The following is an 18,830-nucleotide window of genomic DNA, read 5'->3' as shown; positions in this document are numbered from 1 at the left end:
ATTGACGAGAACTACCAGAGCTCTGCTTGGTTGGGAATGCCGCGGTGGGAGGAAGAGAAGGAGGGAAAAGAGGATTAAGAAAAGAACCTTTCGAATCGGGCCAACATTGAAGAAGACTGAAGAACCAGAGAAGGAAAGGGGAGAGGTGCTCGATGCATCACCAAACACTCGGGTTTTAATATTCAGTGCTTCTGGCAAACAGCTCCGGGATCATCGTGGAGCTCTCCCGCCTGGGATGTGTCAACAAACTTGAGGCGGCGGTTGGACCCATGCTATCGAGCAAGCCCGCACCGTACTCCGTAAGAGGGGAAAAAAGGCAGCTCTTGAGCCTGCTGCATTGCATTTCGTTTCCCTCGATCCTGGCAAGCCGGGGAACATCGAGCATGGGCCCGACTCTTGGTTGATCTGTTCCAGCACAGCAAGGGACGCCCGCCTGCAACGCCCGTACGTATCGTCCCTTCGGTCTCTCCAGTCCTTGAAGGGGCCCAGCTCGGGTCAACTGTGCCGAATTGGGGTAATGCTCAGTACCGACCCCCCGGCAGTCAACGAGAGACGGCCTCGAGAAGCATCAAAGAGGGTTGTTTGGGGACCCGCCTGTCCAACCGTGCTGTAACTCCCCGTTGCAACTTGTGTCAAAGAGCCCGGCGCGTTGGCGGGCGGCAGCGGTGCGGCCCCTGCCACGATCCACCCTAGTGGCTGGAGCGGATACCCAGCACGGGAGTGATAACCTTAAGGATCCTGTGAGGACGCTGCTTTACAGACAGGGTCTACGTCCCTTTGCCAGAGGCTAGGTGTTAGCGATGCTTCTCCAAGGAGAAGCCAAGCCGCAGGCTGGAGGCTGAGATGCTGTCTCATGGAGCGCCACGGCGGAGACGGGCTGGACACGGACAGGGGCAAGGGCTGCAGCCCCAGTGAATACTTCGCTAAGATCTTGCTCTGCTTGGAGACCAAGACCCTATTGTTCGCGTTGCTTGGTGGGCAAAACTTCCTCTTACGTCCAGGCCTGTTCCATCACGGCGGCCCCTGGCACTCTCGCTCGCTAGGGGTTCAGAAAACGAGTGCTGGTTCTCGCCTTCGTCTCCCCTGAACAGGGTCGGCATTAGTGCGGCGCTACCCTGTCTCACGTCGCAGAATTCCCATACGGAGCCTCAAGGGGCACCCCTGGGATGTCAACAGCTCTTGGGAAAGACAAAGATTCAGAAGCAAATTGATTGCCTGTTCCATGCTCCAGTCACAACGGGTGGCGATCACAGTTCCGCCGCATAATCATTTTGTGTAGGCAGTCCGGTCGGTTTGCGCAGCTACAGAGGCTCCTTTTGCAAGTCGCTTCAAACCGCTCTCCGGTTGGCTAGTCCGAATGGAATAGTTGGATTGAGTTCTCTCCTCTGCAGGCCGTGCGGATCACACAGCTCGCATGTCTCTAGCGCTAATCAAGCAGATGCTGAACTGTGATCTGCCGTGGATCGTCGATCACTGCGAGCTCAAAAGTCTCGACCCTGCGGCTTCATGCTGCAAGCAACAGCTCGGTGCTCACCCAATTCGTGAGCTCCGAGCATCTGTGTAGATCATGAAAACCCCACGTGGTTCTGGGCTGTGGCCTTGAGTTGGCCACTGCAACGCCGTCCTGGCCCGCTGCTGGGGGGGTCCCTTGACATTGGCAGAAGGGTGATGAAACAGCGCCTCAAAAGTACCTATTGCCATGGGCCGTGGACAAATTCCAGACACAACCGTGCCAGCAGACCCACCAATGCTGTTTGAGCAGAATGGACTCGACCTTGACTCTCGTGGGCACTGCGACGCGTAACAAACGACTTGTCACAGACAATAGAAATCATCACGCCATGCCAAGACTTCATAACTGCCGTCCTAGCCGTTGAAAGATCTCCGTGGCCGCGCGAGACGTGAAAATACCCTTGCTGTGCCTCTTTGTGATATCCTCTCCAACCGCCCGTTGCTCAGTCCAAGTATCGTGATCCGCCGCTCCGTGCTGGCATGCGTACCCCATGGGCCACCTGCTCCGGCGGTCTCAGGTCGCACGAGGTCATGCCTTGATGCATCGGCGCAAGGTCGACCTTGCCATCTTATCGGCGCAGCCTCGCGACGGAATCACTTCCAATGAAGGTCGGCGGCAATCTTGCCTTCCATAGTGGTCCGGAGAAACTGTCGCATATCGTTTGTAGCATGCTGCTCGTCGTCCAACACCATGTCGACGCCGGCCTTCTTTGTTGGTCGGCAGCAGACAGTCTGAGCCGCCGCGTGGACCTTCTCCCATTCCTGCATGGAGAAGTCTCCTTCGCTCTCAACTAACAACAAATCATCGTGAGAGGTGAATGCAAGCACATGAGTAGACAGGGCTTCCTCGATTTGACGAGGAGTGGGATCAACAATCATCTCCTTGGCATCGTCCCGAGCCAGAACAGCAACGATGGCAGATGTAGCCGTAGCTTTCAAGGGGACGGCTGCTGATAAGAGAGCCAAGACGGCGGTTTGTAGCAGTGCCGGGATGACAGGTAGGTTCTGGAATGCGCATCAGCAACCGCTTAAGCTTTCTGGTAGGTCTCGAAAGTCGGGCGGTAAAGAGATAGGGCGACGAATCAGCTTACCAGGTGGGCCTGAACAAGTTTCGTGTTGACATATTCATTTTCAGGCGTGGTCCTGATCTGGAGTACGACCTGGATGAGACCACGAGGGAAGCTATTCACAAGAATGAGCTGGCGAAGTGAAGATTCCAAGATGGATTCCAGGTGCCGTTCCCTAGTGCCTAAATATATAGAAAAAGAGAAAATAGTCAGTCGGCTGTTGAACGTACGATGCACCAGCACTCGAAACCTCTTACCTCCAACCCCTGCCGCTGGTCGTACGATGACATCGACGAGAGCTCTGTAAGGATCCTCATCCCGCCTCTGGGCCTCGATGGGGCCGTTGGCGGACGCCGTGATTGTGTAGCCCGCGTAGGAGTAGGTCGCGGAACCATCTGCTCGCGGCAGGTGAGAGAGCACAGCTTCTGGCGCAGCTGACACTGTCATCGTGGTGTTGTTTGCAGAGCAGTCGAGAATTCGAAGTTTGGTCGACAAGGCTGCCCGAAATTTAGGTGGGTATGGACGAGTTGATGGGCGAGTAGAATTCGACGCTAAAAAGATGAAAAGTCGGGTGCAAGACACCACACCAAAAACCGAAAACGCCCAGAGGCGCCGACCCACCACGGATATGATAGAGGGACCAGTCTCTCAATGAGCTCTCTACAGTATACGACCACTTCAATCAAGGGATGAGCGTACATGCCTAAAGCCAGATACAAGCCAAAAGCCAGTGACTTGTGGAGTATAATTTCCGATTTCCTGCTGTAGGGCAGCAAAGAATGAGGCCATTTATTGATCTGCGATGCCTACGGAGTAAAATCCTCGTGCAACTCGATTGTAGACGACGGATTTGAGCGATCCCTATGGTGTCCAGGTTGATTATCATAGAGTACATACAATAAGAATGCTTTATCTACGCTTCTGCACCACGCTTTGCTGATACCTCGTTTGTATGTTTGCTCTCTGAAGGACAAGCAAAGGGGCTTTTTATCGGTTGCACACCAGAATCACTAATTGTTCTAATCGCCCTTAGCGCCAAGTTTAGTGTCATAGGATTAAATTAGTCAGTGCTCTTCAACAACAACTCCCGATGGTGTAGTTGGATATCACGTTCGGCTGTAATTGTTACATTTCATACCGAAAGGTCGCTGGCTCGATTCCGGCTCGGGAGATCCTCTACTCTCGCCCATCTCAGATGGGCAACTATTTTTTTGCCGATTTTATCCAATCTCAAACAGTGGCAAAATGATTGTATCAATATCAGAATTTTTTTCCCTTATGTCTTTAACTCCTTGATCTTACATAGAGCACCACCATGAAATAAAAGTTGCTCTTACATGCGCTCGAACCAGAAACGTCCTTGGTTCAAACATGTGCGCAGCTTCTTCGAGTCGCTCAACGGTGCACATTGCCTAGCAAAGACCCCCGGGCTTCTCATCTGTCATTGGCTCGACTTTGTATGAACTTCAAGTCTTCTGTATTCAGATCATGAGGGGTTTGGGAGTCGTGAATGACTCTAGATAGATGCATTTGTGCATGCATGTGCATGTAGATACGGGCGCAGACCCTGGAAGTGGAAGACACTCGTTCATTCTAGGTATCTCTCAAGTCTTGTGACCGCTGGAATGATCTCGTTCTCTGGGCTTGCATGAGATTTCTGCCTTTCCTCACCCGCTGCCTTCTACGGACTGCTTAATCACTGGTCCTTTCACTTTTAGGAGAAGCAAAGACACAGGCTACTATTTGGTATCTTGAAGAAGGGTTGCTCGGCTTGTCATCGCTCATTATATCATTCTATGGGTGAGCTCAGAGCATCAAACATTTGATAGTGGCTGGCCCAAGGCGGAAGTGCTAATTAATAGTCACTGACTGCACTAATACAGGTAACTAAGGTATGTACCTAGGTAGGTACTTGACCCCAATATTTGGGCCAGGCACTCCAATATTCCCCGCCACATTTGACACATGCAAGGACCATTGACCCTACTGCGTCCAAGCTGACCAAGCTGATCCTCCGACTCTCCCTCAAACACTCCAAAACATACACGACCTGCCGCATGCTCGACGTAGCCACAACTATATTCACAACACCCCCCCTCTAGTAGATACGACTGAAGCCGGACCCTTTGCAAAACTCATGGCATCGCAGATCGCCAACGGCGGCGCTGCTGCTCCTGCCCCAGGCCCCGCCTCAGCGGCCGTCGCTGCGGGCGTGGGCATCCCGAACCTCAAGGACCGGCTGCTCCCCAAGCTCGAAGCCCGAGGCGGCAGCGGCGGTGCTGGCCGCCGCCGCCGCGACCCCCCGGCCGACCAGCTGCCCGTGCCCGAGACGCCCGCCCTGCCGCCGCCGCCCGAGGCCTCGACGCTGACCTTCACGACGCCCCGGCGCCGCATCCTCTCGACGCGCGACCACGACCTCTTCCTCGCCTCGCCCGCCTTCCGCCTCGTGCAGGCCTGGGTGTTCGGCCTCTCGGACGCCGTCGCCGACCGGCCCGTCTCGTCCGTCGGCGAGGCCGACCTGTCCGCGCCCGTGCGCACGATCCTGTCGGTCCTCGACGAGGCCGAGGAGCTCGTCCGGCAGTCCCCGCCCGACGACCAGGGCGGCTCGCGGTTCGGCAACAAGCGCTTCCGCGACTTTGTCGACAAGGTCAAGGAGCACGCGCCCGAGTGGCACGCGCGGCTGGGCGTCGCCGGGGTCGGGGACGGGGCCGCGGCCGCCGAGGCGGCGACCTACCTCGCCCACTCGTTCGGCAACCGCCTGCGCATCGACTACGGCTCGGGCCACGAGCTCAACTTTATGGTCTGGCTGCTGTGCCTGTACCAGCTGCGCGCGCTGTCGCGGCCCGACTTCGCGCCGCTCGTCCTGCGCGTCTTCACCCGCTACCTCGAGGTCATGCGCCTCGTCCAGTCGACCTACTACCTCGAGCCGGCCGGCTCCCACGGCGTCTGGGGCCTCGACGACTACCAGTTCCTGCCCTTCCTCTTCGGCGCCTCGCAGCTGCTGCACCACGCCTTCATCACCCCGCTCGCCATCCACCAGGAGCTCACCATCGAGCAGTACGGCGGCGAGTACATGTACCTGGGCCAGGTCGACTTTGTCAACCGCACCAAGACGGTCAAGGGCCTGCGCTGGCACAGCCCCATGCTCGACGACATCTCGTCGGCCAGGTCGTGGGCCAAGATCGAGGGCGGCATGCGCCGCATGTTTGTCGCCGAGGTCCTGCGCAAGCTGCCCGTCATGCAGCACTTTTTGTTCGGCTCGCTCGTCCCCGCCGCCGAGGGCATGACGGACCAGGGCCGAGGGGAGGCGGGCGATGACGACGACGAGGAGGCCGAGGGCGGCGGCGGCGAGGTCGTGTGCGAGGAGCACGGGACGAACCACCGGCACCAGGCCGTCGGCTGGGGAGACTGCTGCGGGATCAAGGTGCCGAGCAGCATCGCCGCCGCGGCCGAGATGAGGAAGAAGGGCGGGGCGGGAGAGCTGAGGAGGATACCCTTTGATTAGGTCGGCGGGAGAAGCCAGAAAAAGGAAAGAAAAAAGTCACGATGTTATGACCAAGGAGTTTGGTGTGTTTGGTGTGAACTAGTTGATTTATTTGTATTATTATTACTCACAAAGGAGAAAACGGGAACCCATAGAGGTGAGGTAGAGACTATCAAACAAAAAGAGGAAGCAGACTAGAAGCATGACATCCTCCTATCGACTGGGGGAAAAAAGATCAAGAAAAAAAGCTACCCAAGAATTCCGTCCCAAGAACGCCATCTATATGTTATGCAAAGACAGGGGGAGGGGGGGGGGTTAGTGAAGTGGTCCGCAGAGCCGCTTTCATAAGGGGGATTAGGAGATATCGGGCGGGGTTCTTCCGGATCGCACTTCTCCCCCCTTCCCACTTTCATATGTCATCAGATTAAAAAATATCCCAAATTTTGGTTTTCGCTGCTGCTGGTGCTGGTGGTGCTGCCTCTGTCATCACGCACATTTCGGGGATCACCGGCGCATGGTGTAGGTGCCGTTGCCGCCTCCGCCGTTCTGGTGGCGCCACTCCTCGCTCTCCGGGTCGCCGCAGCTCAGGTCGTACCAGATGTTGGGCTGGTAGTTGTCGATGGACCGCAGCGAGAAGGCGACGGAGCTGCTGTAGAGGTTGCAGCGCGGGGCGCCGAGGCCCGGCTCGAGGTAGAACTCGTACGAGTGGCAGCCCTCGTTCTCCTTGAAGCTCGCCTGTTTTTTGCGCGCGTTAGCAAAAAAAAAAAAAGCAAAGAAAACAAAAGAAAAAGAGATGTTCTTTTTTCTTTTTTTCTGTGCGAAGGGAAAGGGGGGGGGGGGGGGGGGGGGGGGGGGGGGGGGGGGGAAGGAGAGGCAAAAAAAAAGACTTACCTCGCAGAACTGGTAGCAGCCCTCGAGCGTGACGGGCACGTCCTTCTTGTTCTGGACGTACTGCGCCATAAAGTAGTCGCCGACGGGCTTGCCGTGGACGCCGCAGTGCGCGTCGCCGGGCACGGGCGTGCCCGAGGGCGCGTCGCTCTCGCAGACGGTGCGCGTCGGCGAGACGCTGGGCGGCGGGACCGTGGCCGTCGTCGTCGCCGTCACGACGGGCGCGATGGCCGTGTCGATGACGCAGGTCGTCGCCGTGGCGGTCGAGGTGGTGCTCGGGTCGAGCGTGGGCGTGACGGTCGTCGTGGCGGCCGACGACAGGGTCACGCGCACGGTCGTGGTCCGGCCGTCGGTCAGCGTCGAGGTCACGTCGGCCTCGCCCTCGGGGCAGGGCGGCTCCGACGAGGTGGTCGCCGCGGCGGTGGACTGCCCTTCCTCGGGGCAGTCGGTCGTCGTGGCGGTCTGGACGATCGTGGTGCCGTTGCTGTAGCCCGTCGTGGCCGGCCCGACGATGGTGCGGATCGACGTGTTGTTGGCCAAGACGGTCGAGGTGGTGCTGTTGTCGTCGCAGTCGGTCATGGTCGCCGACGCCGTCGAGTTCCAGTAGCCCGACGTGGTCGTCGTGTTCTGCACGTTGCCGTTGGGCGCCGTGAAGTTGGGCCTGTCCGTGACGGTGAAGGTGACGGTGACGTCGACCGTCTGCGTCTGCGTGACGTAGTGGAACGTGCAGTCCTGGTCGTCGGCGGTGGTGGTGGCGCTCGTGGGGCCGGAGCTCTGCGTCAGGGTCGTGTTCTGGTAGAGGCCGGTCGTGGTGGCCGTCGAGACGCCGCCGGTGCCCGTGCCCGTGGCGGTGACGGTGACGTTGCCGCTGGCGACGTACGCGCGGGGGGCCTTCTCGGCCGGCCAGAAGGCGCGGGCGACGGGGGCCTCCTGGGCACCGGCGGGCTGAGCACCCCTGAGGACGTTGTGGATGGCGTCCATGAAGCCACGGCGGGCCGGCTGCTTGTGCTCTTGGGCAGAGTGCCTCTCACGATGAGCCCTCAGGTTGTTGAAGTTCGACTGTTTCCCAGCTCACATGTCAGCGGATAGCTCGTGTGATCACGTTCTTTTGGAAGATGCGTACCTTGGGCATGGCCTCGACGCCGGAGCCGAGGAGCGCAGCAGCGCCTAGAGCCAGAGTGTACTTCATCTTTGCTTGCTCTAGGTAGTGTTGATGAGTTGGAGAGAAGGGAGTGTGTGAGGGCCGAAAGGAGCGAGGGAGAAGTGCTCAGTCGACAAGAAGATGCTAGAGAATGCAGTTGTAGAGAGTGACCGCCCAGAAGTTGAAGAGCTGGTGTGTGTGTGGTTTGTTCCGTCCATCATCATCATCCTGTCCGGCGGTCGGCCGTGTTCCTTTATACATGGTTGATGCCGTGTCAATCAATTGTCTTTGCGCGGTGCCCGGCGCGCGTTCTCAGCGCAAAAGGGATAGTAGTAAATGAGTTGAGGAATCAATAAGTTCCCCTGCTATACAGGGGCCCGACAGTTTGGACGACGACAACATTGTGAAGGGATCTCAATTGGCAATACAGCAAGGGATGCGAGAGGATCAGGGGCGGACTAGTCGCCGCATCAGCCAAGGGCGGACTCTGCGAGATCGAGGGTCGCAGCAGAGGGCAAACAAGCGCCGCCCCACAGCCAATCCCACTTCGACAGCGAAACGCTTTTTACGAGGTAGGTAGGCCGCGTCTACTAGGTACTCTCAGTCCTGGGGGGAGAGAGGGGGTCGATCCCTTCGGGCACAGGAGTCAAGGTTGAAGGTGAAGGGGCCTTAAGAAGAATGCAGGTGGAATAAATTTGTTTCCTGTATTGGCGCTTGCCACGCTAAAGATCGATAGCCACATGGGAGCCTCCTTGCTGACATGCACGACACTATCTACTGCGCAGAATCGCCCCTCCTCTCCTGTCTGCTCGTGGCCCCCTGGTACATGCAAATGCAAATGCAGAATAGGGTATCTGAGTAAGTACTAAGAAAGGAAAACAAAAGCAGGCTCGTTGAACGCCGACATTCGCGCCAGAGAGAGAGAGAGAGAGAGAGAGAGAGAGAGAGAGAGAGAGACAGACGAAGAGAGTGCGAGAACAAGAATAGAGCAAAGCCAAGCCATGAAACAACCAAGCAGTAATAGCCCGCCGCCGCCCTTGATGCATAGATGATATGAATGCCTGAAATGCCAGCGTCCCTAGTCCCAAATCCACAAACGGGAACTCAGGGATGTGCACAGAGTGTCCGGTTGTGCTTCCGTCATAAGAGAGAGAAAGAAAAAAAAAACAGAAGAGCGTGGGATCGATATCGAGATCAGTCCTCCCAGATTGTCTCCAGATCCAAGTCCTGCCGCCTCTCAGCGCCGCAGACACTCCACCGCTTGCGCTTGTCCCTCGATCCAAAGCTGAGGGTGCGTCCGCGGGTGGGCAGCTCCAAGTTGCCCTTGCCCTTTGCATCTCCGCCGTCCGCAGCGTCTGCTGCTGCCTTCAGCTGAGCAATGCGCTCTGCCTCGAGGGCCGCCTCCTCGGCGTCTGGAGAGTCGGGAATAGTCTCCAAGCTGGAGATGCTGGGACTTCTTGACCTGGTCGACGTTGGCGTGGAGGGGACGGATGAGGAAGGCATGGAGGCGGCGAGGGTGTAGGGAACCGGGTCAAGGGCACGGTAAGAGGGCGAGGACGCTATCGACGAGGGCGTCGTCGGGATACCTGCAGGAAGCGACGAGGTGCTGGAGTGTGCTAGCTGGTGGAGCGGTGAAGCTGGCCGCCGTGCCTTGACCAGCGGAGCGCTCGTGATGCCCGGCCCGGGCGATGTGTTCCGGTCCGCCAGCTTCCTGTCGGGGTCATGAACCGACATTCTGGTGGGCGAGGTCGGGAATGATTCGTCGACCGGCTTTCGCGGGATGCGGATCCGACTCGGGGATAGGGAAGGGCTCTGTGAGCGGCCTTGGGGAGAGTACAGGATGTGGCCAGCTCCATTCACCCCCGGCATAGACTGAGTTCGAGCCATAGGAGGCGCGAGGCTCGTGACAGAGCGCGATCGCGAATGCGATCCAGATAGGGGCGACCTGGTGCGCGGACGATAGGACATTCCGGCCGAAGTCATCCACGAGGGCGAGGAGGGGGAAGAAGGTATTGGGTCTGTGGATCGACGAACAGTAGGTGGCTTCCTTGGGGAGTCGATCTCGGGAGAGCTGAAGGGGAACGCGCTCTGCAGCCGGAGGGAGGGGAGTGGCGAGGACCGGAACTCCTCCATCCTCTCGGTTTCGGGCACGGGCTCCATGTCTGATGAGAGCCCCAGACACGTCTGGAAGAGGTAGGTAGGTTGTGGTCTTCCTGGAGAAGTCCCTCGTACTATGATGCCCGGGTCGGAGGCATCTGGCAGCAGCAGGAGAGGCGCCTTGCTTATATTGTGAATGGTTCTTTAGAAACAACAACGCTTCCTTCAAAGAGGGTGGCGTTTTGACTCCTTTTTTTTGTTTTGTTGTGCAATGAGCCTACAATTTCCCGTCACTTATCGGCTTGATTCGGTTGCCATATAGGCCAGGCAATTACCCGCCGTCTGGGACCGTGTCGACCGCAGGAGCAAGGACGGCAAGCGGTACGCGTGATAGGGTGCTTCTTGGCGACAACTCGTCTGCGGACTCTTGGGAAGACCGAGGATCTACCTAAGTAGGGTCGAGTCGCTGGTTCGAGTGGACGTCGCTACTGGCTGGAGATCTGGGTGCAGCGACGGTAGGGAAGGAGAAGAAGGGCGTTATGTAGGTGTTGGGGGAGGGTCGAGATCCAAATCGCCGATCATGGGGAGGTGTGTGCAGCAACGGTCCAGCCGAATAGGAGGGGGGAACGTGCAGGAGGATCTGATCACAACCAGCCGGCGGGTGTCCGGTCGCTGCACCTTTTTGTATTGGTGGGGGCCGCAGACTGGCAGCAGCGGGGGAGACGACGGCCAGGAGTGCAAGAAAGAGGAGGTAAACAGTTGCCAACGGGTTGTGATGGCTCTCTTCACCCAGTCTCTGGCTGGAATGCTGCGGGCTTGGAATGGGATGGGCGAGGCAAGATGAATGGAGGAGAGAGAGAGAGAGTGTGTGTGTGCTTGGGTAGGCCACAGTTAGTCGCATAAACTAATCCACCTCCAGAGCGGGCAGTCATTCGGCATGAGGAGCCAGTCAATTTAGCGGTCCCGGGCTTGCAGCTACCTAGGTAAAGTAGGTAGGGTCCAGCGGGTTTGTGGAGTGTTGCAGGGGTGGCGCTCGCTAGACTGGTCGCCTTGAAGGGCGAGGTGTGCTCCAACGCGGGCCAGTGTCTAGCCTGGGGGCACAGCAGTAGTTAGTTAGTTACAGCCTTTTGCCCAATGACACGGCTGCTTCCAGAATTCACCGACTCGATCGGAGACTGCAGGGGAGACGGCCAGTCAAGGGTCAAGGCAAACAGCATCGCTCACCGACAGCTCAGCGGATACATGGTGAGGGAAAAGGGTGGAAACACCCTGGCCAACACAAAGATCAGAGGTACAAGTAGAGAAGAAGGGTCCAGATCCTATCGACAACAGTCACAACTGCAGGGCCATCGTGTGTTGGCCAGCAAAGACAGGCAGACACACACACACACACACACACACCAGAGACCCCCCATGCTGGCCAGACCCCTCATCTGAGCCCATTTCGTGCTATTCCTGTTGGATTCTGTCTCATGCGTCCCTGTATACGCCCTCTGTGACAGCCGACTCCTCCGCCCACGAGCAGCAGGCTGTAAGCATTCTTCCCATTATTAGACATGGCCGCTGCGACACACCAAGTCTCTGGTTCGGATGAGAAACTCGCTCGCCTCTTGAGATAGCAGTCACAACTGGAAACAATGGCTTGGCACCGTCCCTCATCCAGCACGGAGTATTGTCCACATGGGCTGGTCTCCCCCGTGCTTGTAGTTTGTAGTTCCTCCCAAGGGTATTCGCAGGATCTGGATCATTGAGGCGCCATCTGGGGACAGAGTCCGGCCGCTCGCTCCTAGATGCTTCTCGGCACCAGCAGCTCCGCTGATAGTGGGTGCACCAATCCTGCATCCTCAACTACTACCTAGGTACCTAACTGACTTGTTAGCTGCAGCTTGAAGCTTGACCTGCAGTGTGGCTGGCACCCTTTTAGAAAGCCATTGTGGAACGACCTGCATGTGATAGCCTGCTGCGGCATACTACACCTCCCCAAGCTGCTCATGCTCCAGTCTTGAAATGGCACTTCTTGGAGCAGAAAGAGTTACAACGGAACCAGTCCGAGATCCGACGTTGTATCAACCAAGGGTCTCAGCTCCAAGAGCCGGATCCCGAAGCTGGAACAACGAATCCAAAAGGAAACAGGAGGTCCACATCAGTCAAGATTGGTCAACTTCAAGCCATATCGTATTCCACGAGCTTTGCACTCTATCTAGTCATTTGCGCCTCAACCTTCATAATCTTTCGAATCTCAGCGAGGGATATTCGGTCATGCGCATGAAAGGGGGAGATACGACACCAGATCGAAGGCCCAAACACCTTAGAGGGAAGCGGGACCGCCCCGTATACGAGATGAGCCCTCTCTGCCGCTCACTGGGGGATACATTTCAATTCAAACAACAGGGTTTGAACCGGTTCGAATTGCATTTCTGAACTATCTCAATCTCCATGTACTCCAAGAATAGGCCAGCCCAACCCCGGAACGACAAACATGCGGCTCTGAAGACGGATGAGAGCTAAAGCACTCATGGCTGTGACTTGCGAGGCACGTCTAATGAGGCAGGTCCAAACGACATAGGCAAAAGCTAAACAGCGTCAGTGAGGCTGCATGTCACGTAACCGGATATACATTACTAGATAGAGTTCAGGCACCCACCTCTCCGAGTTTCATGACGGCAAAGTCGCCGTTGGCGTCGAACATGAGGACGGGGAACGACAAGTCGCAGAACTCGCGCATGCTGTCAAATCAAAGGTAGGTACGTTAGAATCAGCAACCACAACAACGGTGAGAGCACCACGGAGACACAGCAAGGGCAACAGAGACTGACAACTGCCTGCACATGCCGCACGGGCTCGCCGGCAGCGTGCTGTTGGTGACGACGGCGATGGCCTTGAAGTCCCGGTGGCCGTCCATGTGCGCCCGGGCCAACGCCACGCGCTCGGCGCAGGTGCCGACCGGGTACGAGGCGTTCTCCATGTTGGCGCCGGCGATGTACTTGCCGAGCCTGGTGAGCAGGGCGGCGCCGACCTGGAACTTGCTGTAGGGGCAGTAGGCCAGCTCCTTGGCGGCGACGCTCTCGCGGTGCAGCACGCGGAACTCGTCCTGGGTCAGGCCGTGCAGGGCGCAGGCCGCCTCGACCTGGGCCGCGTTGGTGCTCGAGTACGTCTGGACAGCGCTGGATTCCATAGCCGTTGGATCTTCCTCCCTTGCGGTCGAGGATGCTGGTTTGCGGTTTGGCTTAGACAAGCTGGATAATCCTTCTTTTCGGACGGTGATGTCAGCTCGCTTGGTCCATACAAGGCTGTCGCTCAGACAATCCGCCCGGGCCTCGAACACAGAGCAGACCAAACACTGACGCAGAAAAATGCAAAAGCCCTTCTCTTCTTTTACTTTTGTTTCTGATAGGTACTCGGAGTGGAAAGTAGTGTCAAGGAGTAGCGTGTCCTTTGGAACGAGAAAGAGGCGTCATGTCACAGACTAGGAGCCTCGGCCAGCACAGAGATAATACGGAGTAGCTTTGATAAGTGCGTCTGTCTCCAACCTTAATTGAGGGAACCGCAAATACCCCGCAGCCGCTGTGAGACATCGAGTCACTCGGCGTACGGAGCAACAGACCTGGCATTCCAACGCCGATTTGACATGCAATGATCGCATTGCTTACGGGCAGATATATGGATACCTATGCCAAACCATACTTGGTTGGTATCAACAACCACCGCGGATGAACAATGGCTGTGCGAGACTTACCTAGGAGTACCATTTCGCGTGTTAGAGATCCAATGCGACCACTTTACCAACCACATGGGCGAGCCGGGCCAGTCGATTCACTGGAAGAGCTGGCGATCTAGCTTGAAGCTTCCTCATTCGCTCGACTTGCAGTAGTCGATCACCTGCAGTCTGCTGCCTGCATTGGTCAGACATTGAGTTACCAAGGGTCCGGAGTGACAGGAGTGTCAGGTTGGAAAGACTGCCAGCCATCGCCAACCTTTCTACAACTACTATCACCCCCATCCCTCAAACTGTTTCCAGTCGACCTGGACGGAGTATGTGTGCAATGGCTGCCAGCCAGCGCAGAAGAGTGAAACCCGGCCGGGGTCCCCACCTGCGGGGGGCGGCGCCGGCACGGATCGCATCTGACCACGCGCCAATGCACTCACTCAATCTCAATCTACCTTCGCGCTGTCACGTCCCAAAGCGGTCAAGCCCCCGCCATCCCCTGAAAAGGGCCCTACAATAGTCACCTAAGTACCAGAATTTATCTTGCCCTCTCCCAGGCAAACTCCCCCCAATGCGCCCGCTCACCGACTCTCACTTTTACTCATGAGCTCGTCTAGTCTTGAGAGACTGAACCTATAGCCTGACACGGGACTGCTCTCTGAACGAATCAACTAGACTGCTTCCCCGATCCCGCCCTCCCTGCCGAGTCCGAAGCTCGTTCCCTCCTACCCCCCGTCCGTGGCCTCCTCGCCATGGACCAGGCCGACATCCCCGCGCTGCTGTCGCGCCTCGCTAGCGACGAGGACGCCGCGCGCAAGATGGCCGTCTTCAAGCTGCAGTCCTCCATCAACGACCCTGCCTTTGCCGACGTCTTCATCTCCTCGGGCGGCCTCGTCATCCTGCGCCGCCTCATCATGACCACCGGCGGCAACACCGTCGCCTACTCCCTGCAGAGCCTCAGCCGCCTGCTCGAGGTCGACATGGGCTGGGACATCTTCGAGGGCCCGACCGCCGGCGACCTGGTCGAGCGCATCGTCGAGCTCATCGTCACCAACCCGCTCGTCAACATCCTGCGCGGCGCCATGAGCATCCTCGTCGCCCTCGTCAGCCACAGCCAGTCCACGCCGCGGACCGGCGCCGGCGCCGGCGCAGGGACCGCCCCGCGGAGCCCCGGCACCTTTGGCTTCCGCGCCCTCAAGCCCGCCGTCGCCGTCTACCCGCAGTTCTTCGAGTTCGTCATCCAGCAGCTGCAGTCGGCCGACCACGCCCTCTGCGCCAACGCCCTCATGCTGATCAACGCCCTCATCCGCGACGCCGTCTCCCAGGAGAACACGGGCGCCGCCAATGGGGCGGGGGCCAAGAGCGCCGGCGAGGACTGGTCCAAGTTCATCAAGCGCCTGCAGGACCTGGGCCTGATCAAGGCCGTCTACAACCTCATGCAGAGCTCCGTCCTGCAGGACATGGCGCAGCCGCTGCTCGAGTTCCAGTCCCTGACCAAGATCCTGCTTAGGAGGTGGAAGGACGTGCGCGTGGACCTGGAGCGGCCCGAGCACCGGAGGGCGCTCAAGGGCCTGCACCTGGCGAGCGCCCCGGACCGGCACCACGCCAACGCCGTCCCGCTGCGAGACGAGCTCGAGGGGGCCAAGAAGGGCAGCAGGCGGCACAACCCGGAGAAGTGGCGCCGGCTGGGGTTCGAGACGGAGAGCCCGGCCAACGAGTTTGAGGTCGCCGGGTTCCTGGGCATGATGGACCTGACCGACTACGTCCGCAAGAACGAGGACGGGTTCCAGAAGCTCCTGCTCGAGCAGTCTGCCAGCCCGCTGAACGAGCGCTGCCCTATAGCGCGAGCCAGTCTCGCCGTGACGCTGATCCTGCACGACCACTTTGAAGTCGACAGGACGGAGCTCGAGGACGTCAAGGGGTACCAAGGGCTGGACGGGACCAAGAATCTCGACAGGCTCTTCCGCCCGCTGCTCCTGCAGTGGTCGCGGCTGCACACGGCCGGCCTGCACGCCTTCTTCCGGCTGTGGAAGGCCACCGGCGCGGGGAGGGACGACTTTGACAAGGTCGGAGAGCTGGTGCGGATTCTCATCGGCGAGGTCGTCGGCCAGGCCGGCAGGACCAAGGACGTCCTCGAGGTGGAGGACGACCTGCAAGAGTACGACTGCGCGCGGCTGCGGGAGCTGCAGATGGAGCTCCTCGACCTCAGCTTCGAGGACCAGTGGGGCGCGCACCTGAAGCAGGTGCGCGAGGAGCTCAAGCACGAGGCCCTGCAGTTCGTCAAGGAGCAGCGCATCCGCTGCCTCCTGGACGGCTCCTGGTTCTCCAAGCCCCTGCCCCGCCGGGACCAGCACCAGCAGCACCAGCGGCAGGAGAGCCTGCCGCAGAAGCGCCGGCTCTACGAGCCCAAGGGCTGGCGCTTCGCCAGGCTCTCGCACAACCGGCGCTTCCTGCACTACGCCGACTTCGCCGACAGGGCGCAGCCGGACCCGGGGCTCGACGCCCTGACCGAGAAGGTCGACCTGGCGACCATCAGCTCCGTCGTGTCCAACGTGTCGGCACCCAGCGACGAGGAGGCGCGCAGCGAGTCGACGGCCTCGACGATGCGCAACAACAACAACAGCAGGGACCTCGCTGCCCCGCCGCCGCCGTCCAGGTCGACGACCAAGATCACCATCTTCAGCTACACCAACCCGGACGAGGCGGCGGCGGGGGCGGCCCGCGGCACCGGCACCGGCGGAGGCGCAGGCGGAGGCGGCGAGGCGTCGGAGCAGGCCATCCTGACGCTGCACCCGCTCAACCACTCGCTGGCGTCCGAGTGGCTCGACGGCCTGCTCATGCTGCTGAGCCAGGCGCCCATCACGGCCGAGACGAACAAGCTCGTGACGCTGGTCAGCGAGTACGGGCTCAAGATCCGCCTGCTCAACGTGCGCCTCGAGAGCGTCTACCACGGCCCGCCGCCGGGGGCCGGCGCCGTCCCGGACAGGGAGGGGCTGGACGAGGATTACTACTACGAGGTCTGAAACGAAACATGACTTGAGAGGTGTTTGCTTTTCTTCTCTTCGCGTTCTACGGAAGCTTCTACCGTATATGTGTACGACTAGACAGCGATGTTCTTTCTTCTCTTCCCCCTTTCGTATACCCCCTTTTGCTTTGAGTGGTCGTTTGTTTGGTGGCTTTAGGAGCTACCGATGTGGTGGTCGTCTGGTGGGAAGCGATGTATGTCCATAGATGCGGGTTCTTAAAACCTTCTGTTGTGTATATGGTGCTTAGCGCAAAGATTAGAACAATAATGGAATCTTTGACTCTTTTGCAGGCTCGTTGGTGCGTTTTGATGAACCGGTCATCGAAGTTCAACAGGCAATTGATGTGGCTTCAAGGCTGTGTCAGGAGGCTCAGGAGGGGGGACAATGAAGGCTGTGAATGGACCCCAGCCCCCTTAGATTTCAGCAACCTCTTTTAGCTCCCGCGCCAGAGGTGGACAGTGGACCCTGTAACTACATCAACCCCATCTCAGCCCGATCCTCAACTCGCTCTATCAATGACCTCAGTCCACCTCTCATCCAATCTACAAGTGCATTAGAACCAACCTCGATTCATACCCATTATCGCAACACCAGATATTTACTAGGACAGGTTTGCGCCCACTGGCGGCGCCTCCCGCATGTATCCATAGCCATGTACTCGACCCCGCGCAAGCAGCGCAAGACCAGCTACAACAGCTTCCGCAGCGGAGGCCACGGCAGAGGCACGCCCTCCCGCCAGCCGGGCCTCTTTGAGAACGGCCAATGGCTCTGTACGTGTACGAACCCTCCATCCCTCACTTCAGTCGACTGACCTCCGTTGGAAAACGGAAAAAGGCGACTGCACCCCGCGCCTGCCGGCCCTGCGCCTCCAGGTCAAGAAGCAGGGCGCCAACAAGGGCCGCTGGTTCTACACCTGCCAGCGCGAGCGCAGGGACCAGTGCGGCTTCTTCCTGTGGGAGGACGCCGCCAGGGCCCGCGAGGAGGCCGCCCTGCTGCTCGGCGGGGCCGCCGCCCGCTCCGAGCCCCGGGGCGCCGGCCGCGACGGCATCGCCACGAGCATCGGGCCCGGCGCGCCGCCGACGCCGACGCCCGCGCCGCGGCAGCAGCGTGTGATCCCCACCGCTATTGGTAGTGATGGCATAGCTACTATGTCCTCGAGGGCTGCGCAGCCCAGGCAGAGGACGTTCCGGGGGGTTCCCGGCGGGGAGGGGGAGCTGCTGAGCGACGACAGCGACGGGGAGATGTTTGTCGACAGCGGCAGCAGCAGCACTATGAGCAGAACAATGCCCATCAAGGCCGAAGCGGCACCGTCGTCGTCGTCTAGCGACTTCTTGTGGGCGGCGCCGGAGCGGCGGGCGCGGCAAGATCCAACCGCCAAGCGCAAGCGCGAGGCGGACGACGTCGGCGGCGGCGAGGACTTCTCGGACGGCCTGGACTCGGACATGGAGCGCGAGATGGCGGCCATGGCCGACGAGACGGCCGAGCGCGCCGCGCGGCAGCTCACGACGGAGCCCAAGTCGCTCAGCAACGACATGCTCGGCCTCACGCCCGTGCGCCCGGCGCCACAGACCGGCCTGCCCACGCCCTCGACGGCGAAGACGAAGCCAGAAGCAGCAACAATAACAACAACAACACCCACCAAGCCCACCACCCCTTCCTCCCACACACTCACCCCAGACACGAGCGCCCAAGCCCAAACCCCGTCCACCGCCGCCGGCACCCTCCCCCCCGGCTCTTCTTCTCCCGCCGCCGCCTCACCCGACGAAGACTACCCCATCACCGCCGCCGTCCTGCGCCTGCTGCCCCCCGCCGACGCCGACGCCGACGCCGACGCCCCGCTGACCCCCGCGGCCCGCTCGGCCGTCCGCGCCGAGCTCAACGGCCACGCCCTGCGCGTGCTCGAGCATGG

General features: G+C 59.3%; 7 protein-coding genes across 7 annotated transcripts; 3 read left to right on the top strand and 4 right to left on the bottom strand.

Annotated features, from left to right (window-relative positions):
- Positions 1-2,106: 2,106 nt before the first annotated feature.
- Positions 2,107-3,026, bottom strand: E0L32_003559 (uncharacterized protein; the record flags this gene model as incomplete). The annotated part of the gene is made up of 3 exons (XM_031137872.1): positions 2,107-2,517; positions 2,604-2,761; positions 2,837-3,026. The coding sequence occupies 3 exons, from the start codon at positions 3,024-3,026 to the stop codon at positions 2,107-2,109; spliced, it is 759 nt and encodes a 252-aa protein (XP_030998329.1).
- Positions 3,027-4,473: 1,447 nt separating this feature from the next.
- Positions 4,474-6,084, top strand: E0L32_003558 (uncharacterized protein; the record flags this gene model as incomplete). The annotated part of the gene is made up of 2 exons (XM_031137871.1): positions 4,474-4,483; positions 4,577-6,084. 2 exons carry the CDS (start codon positions 4,474-4,476, stop codon positions 6,082-6,084), a joined length of 1,518 nt encoding a protein of 505 aa, XP_030998328.1.
- Positions 6,085-6,567: 483 nt separating this feature from the next.
- On the bottom strand, positions 6,568-8,140 carry E0L32_003557 (uncharacterized protein; the record flags this gene model as incomplete). Its single annotated transcript, XM_031137870.1, has 3 exons — positions 6,568-6,798; positions 6,955-8,010; positions 8,075-8,140. 3 exons carry the CDS (start codon positions 8,138-8,140, stop codon positions 6,568-6,570), a joined length of 1,353 nt encoding a protein of 450 aa, XP_030998327.1.
- A 1,146-nt stretch (positions 8,141-9,286) lies between these two features.
- On the bottom strand, positions 9,287-10,252 carry E0L32_003556 (uncharacterized protein; the record flags this gene model as incomplete). Its single annotated transcript, XM_031137869.1, has 1 exon — positions 9,287-10,252. The coding sequence occupies one exon, from the start codon at positions 10,250-10,252 to the stop codon at positions 9,287-9,289; it is 966 nt and encodes a 321-aa protein (XP_030998326.1).
- Positions 10,253-12,821: 2,569 nt separating this feature from the next.
- E0L32_003555 (uncharacterized protein) lies at positions 12,822-13,364 on the bottom strand (the record flags this gene model as incomplete). The annotated part of the gene is made up of 2 exons (XM_031137868.1): positions 12,822-12,915; positions 13,006-13,364. The coding sequence occupies 2 exons, from the start codon at positions 13,362-13,364 to the stop codon at positions 12,822-12,824; spliced, it is 453 nt and encodes a 150-aa protein (XP_030998325.1).
- A 1,283-nt stretch (positions 13,365-14,647) lies between these two features.
- Positions 14,648-16,918, top strand: E0L32_003554 (uncharacterized protein; the record flags this gene model as incomplete). The annotated part of the gene is made up of 1 exon (XM_031137867.1): positions 14,648-16,918. One exon carries the CDS (start codon positions 14,648-14,650, stop codon positions 16,916-16,918), a length of 2,271 nt encoding a protein of 756 aa, XP_030998324.1.
- A 655-nt stretch (positions 16,919-17,573) lies between these two features.
- On the top strand, positions 17,574-18,830 carry E0L32_003553 (uncharacterized protein; the record flags this gene model as incomplete). Its single annotated transcript, XM_031137866.1, has 2 exons — positions 17,574-17,691; positions 17,756-18,830. Coding segments are annotated over 2 exons (1,193 nt in total), but the record flags the coding sequence as incomplete, so codon positions are not given.

This window comes from Thyridium curvatum, assembly GCF_004353045.1.
Source record: "Thyridium curvatum strain D216 chromosome Unknown NODE_16_length_530760_cov_82.129700, whole genome shotgun sequence".
Classification (NCBI taxonomy): Eukaryota; Fungi; Ascomycota; class Sordariomycetes; order Thyridiales; family Thyridiaceae; genus Thyridium; species Thyridium curvatum.
The sequence above is the reverse complement of the archived record's forward strand: the minus strand, read 5'-3'. Positions and strand labels throughout refer to the sequence as shown.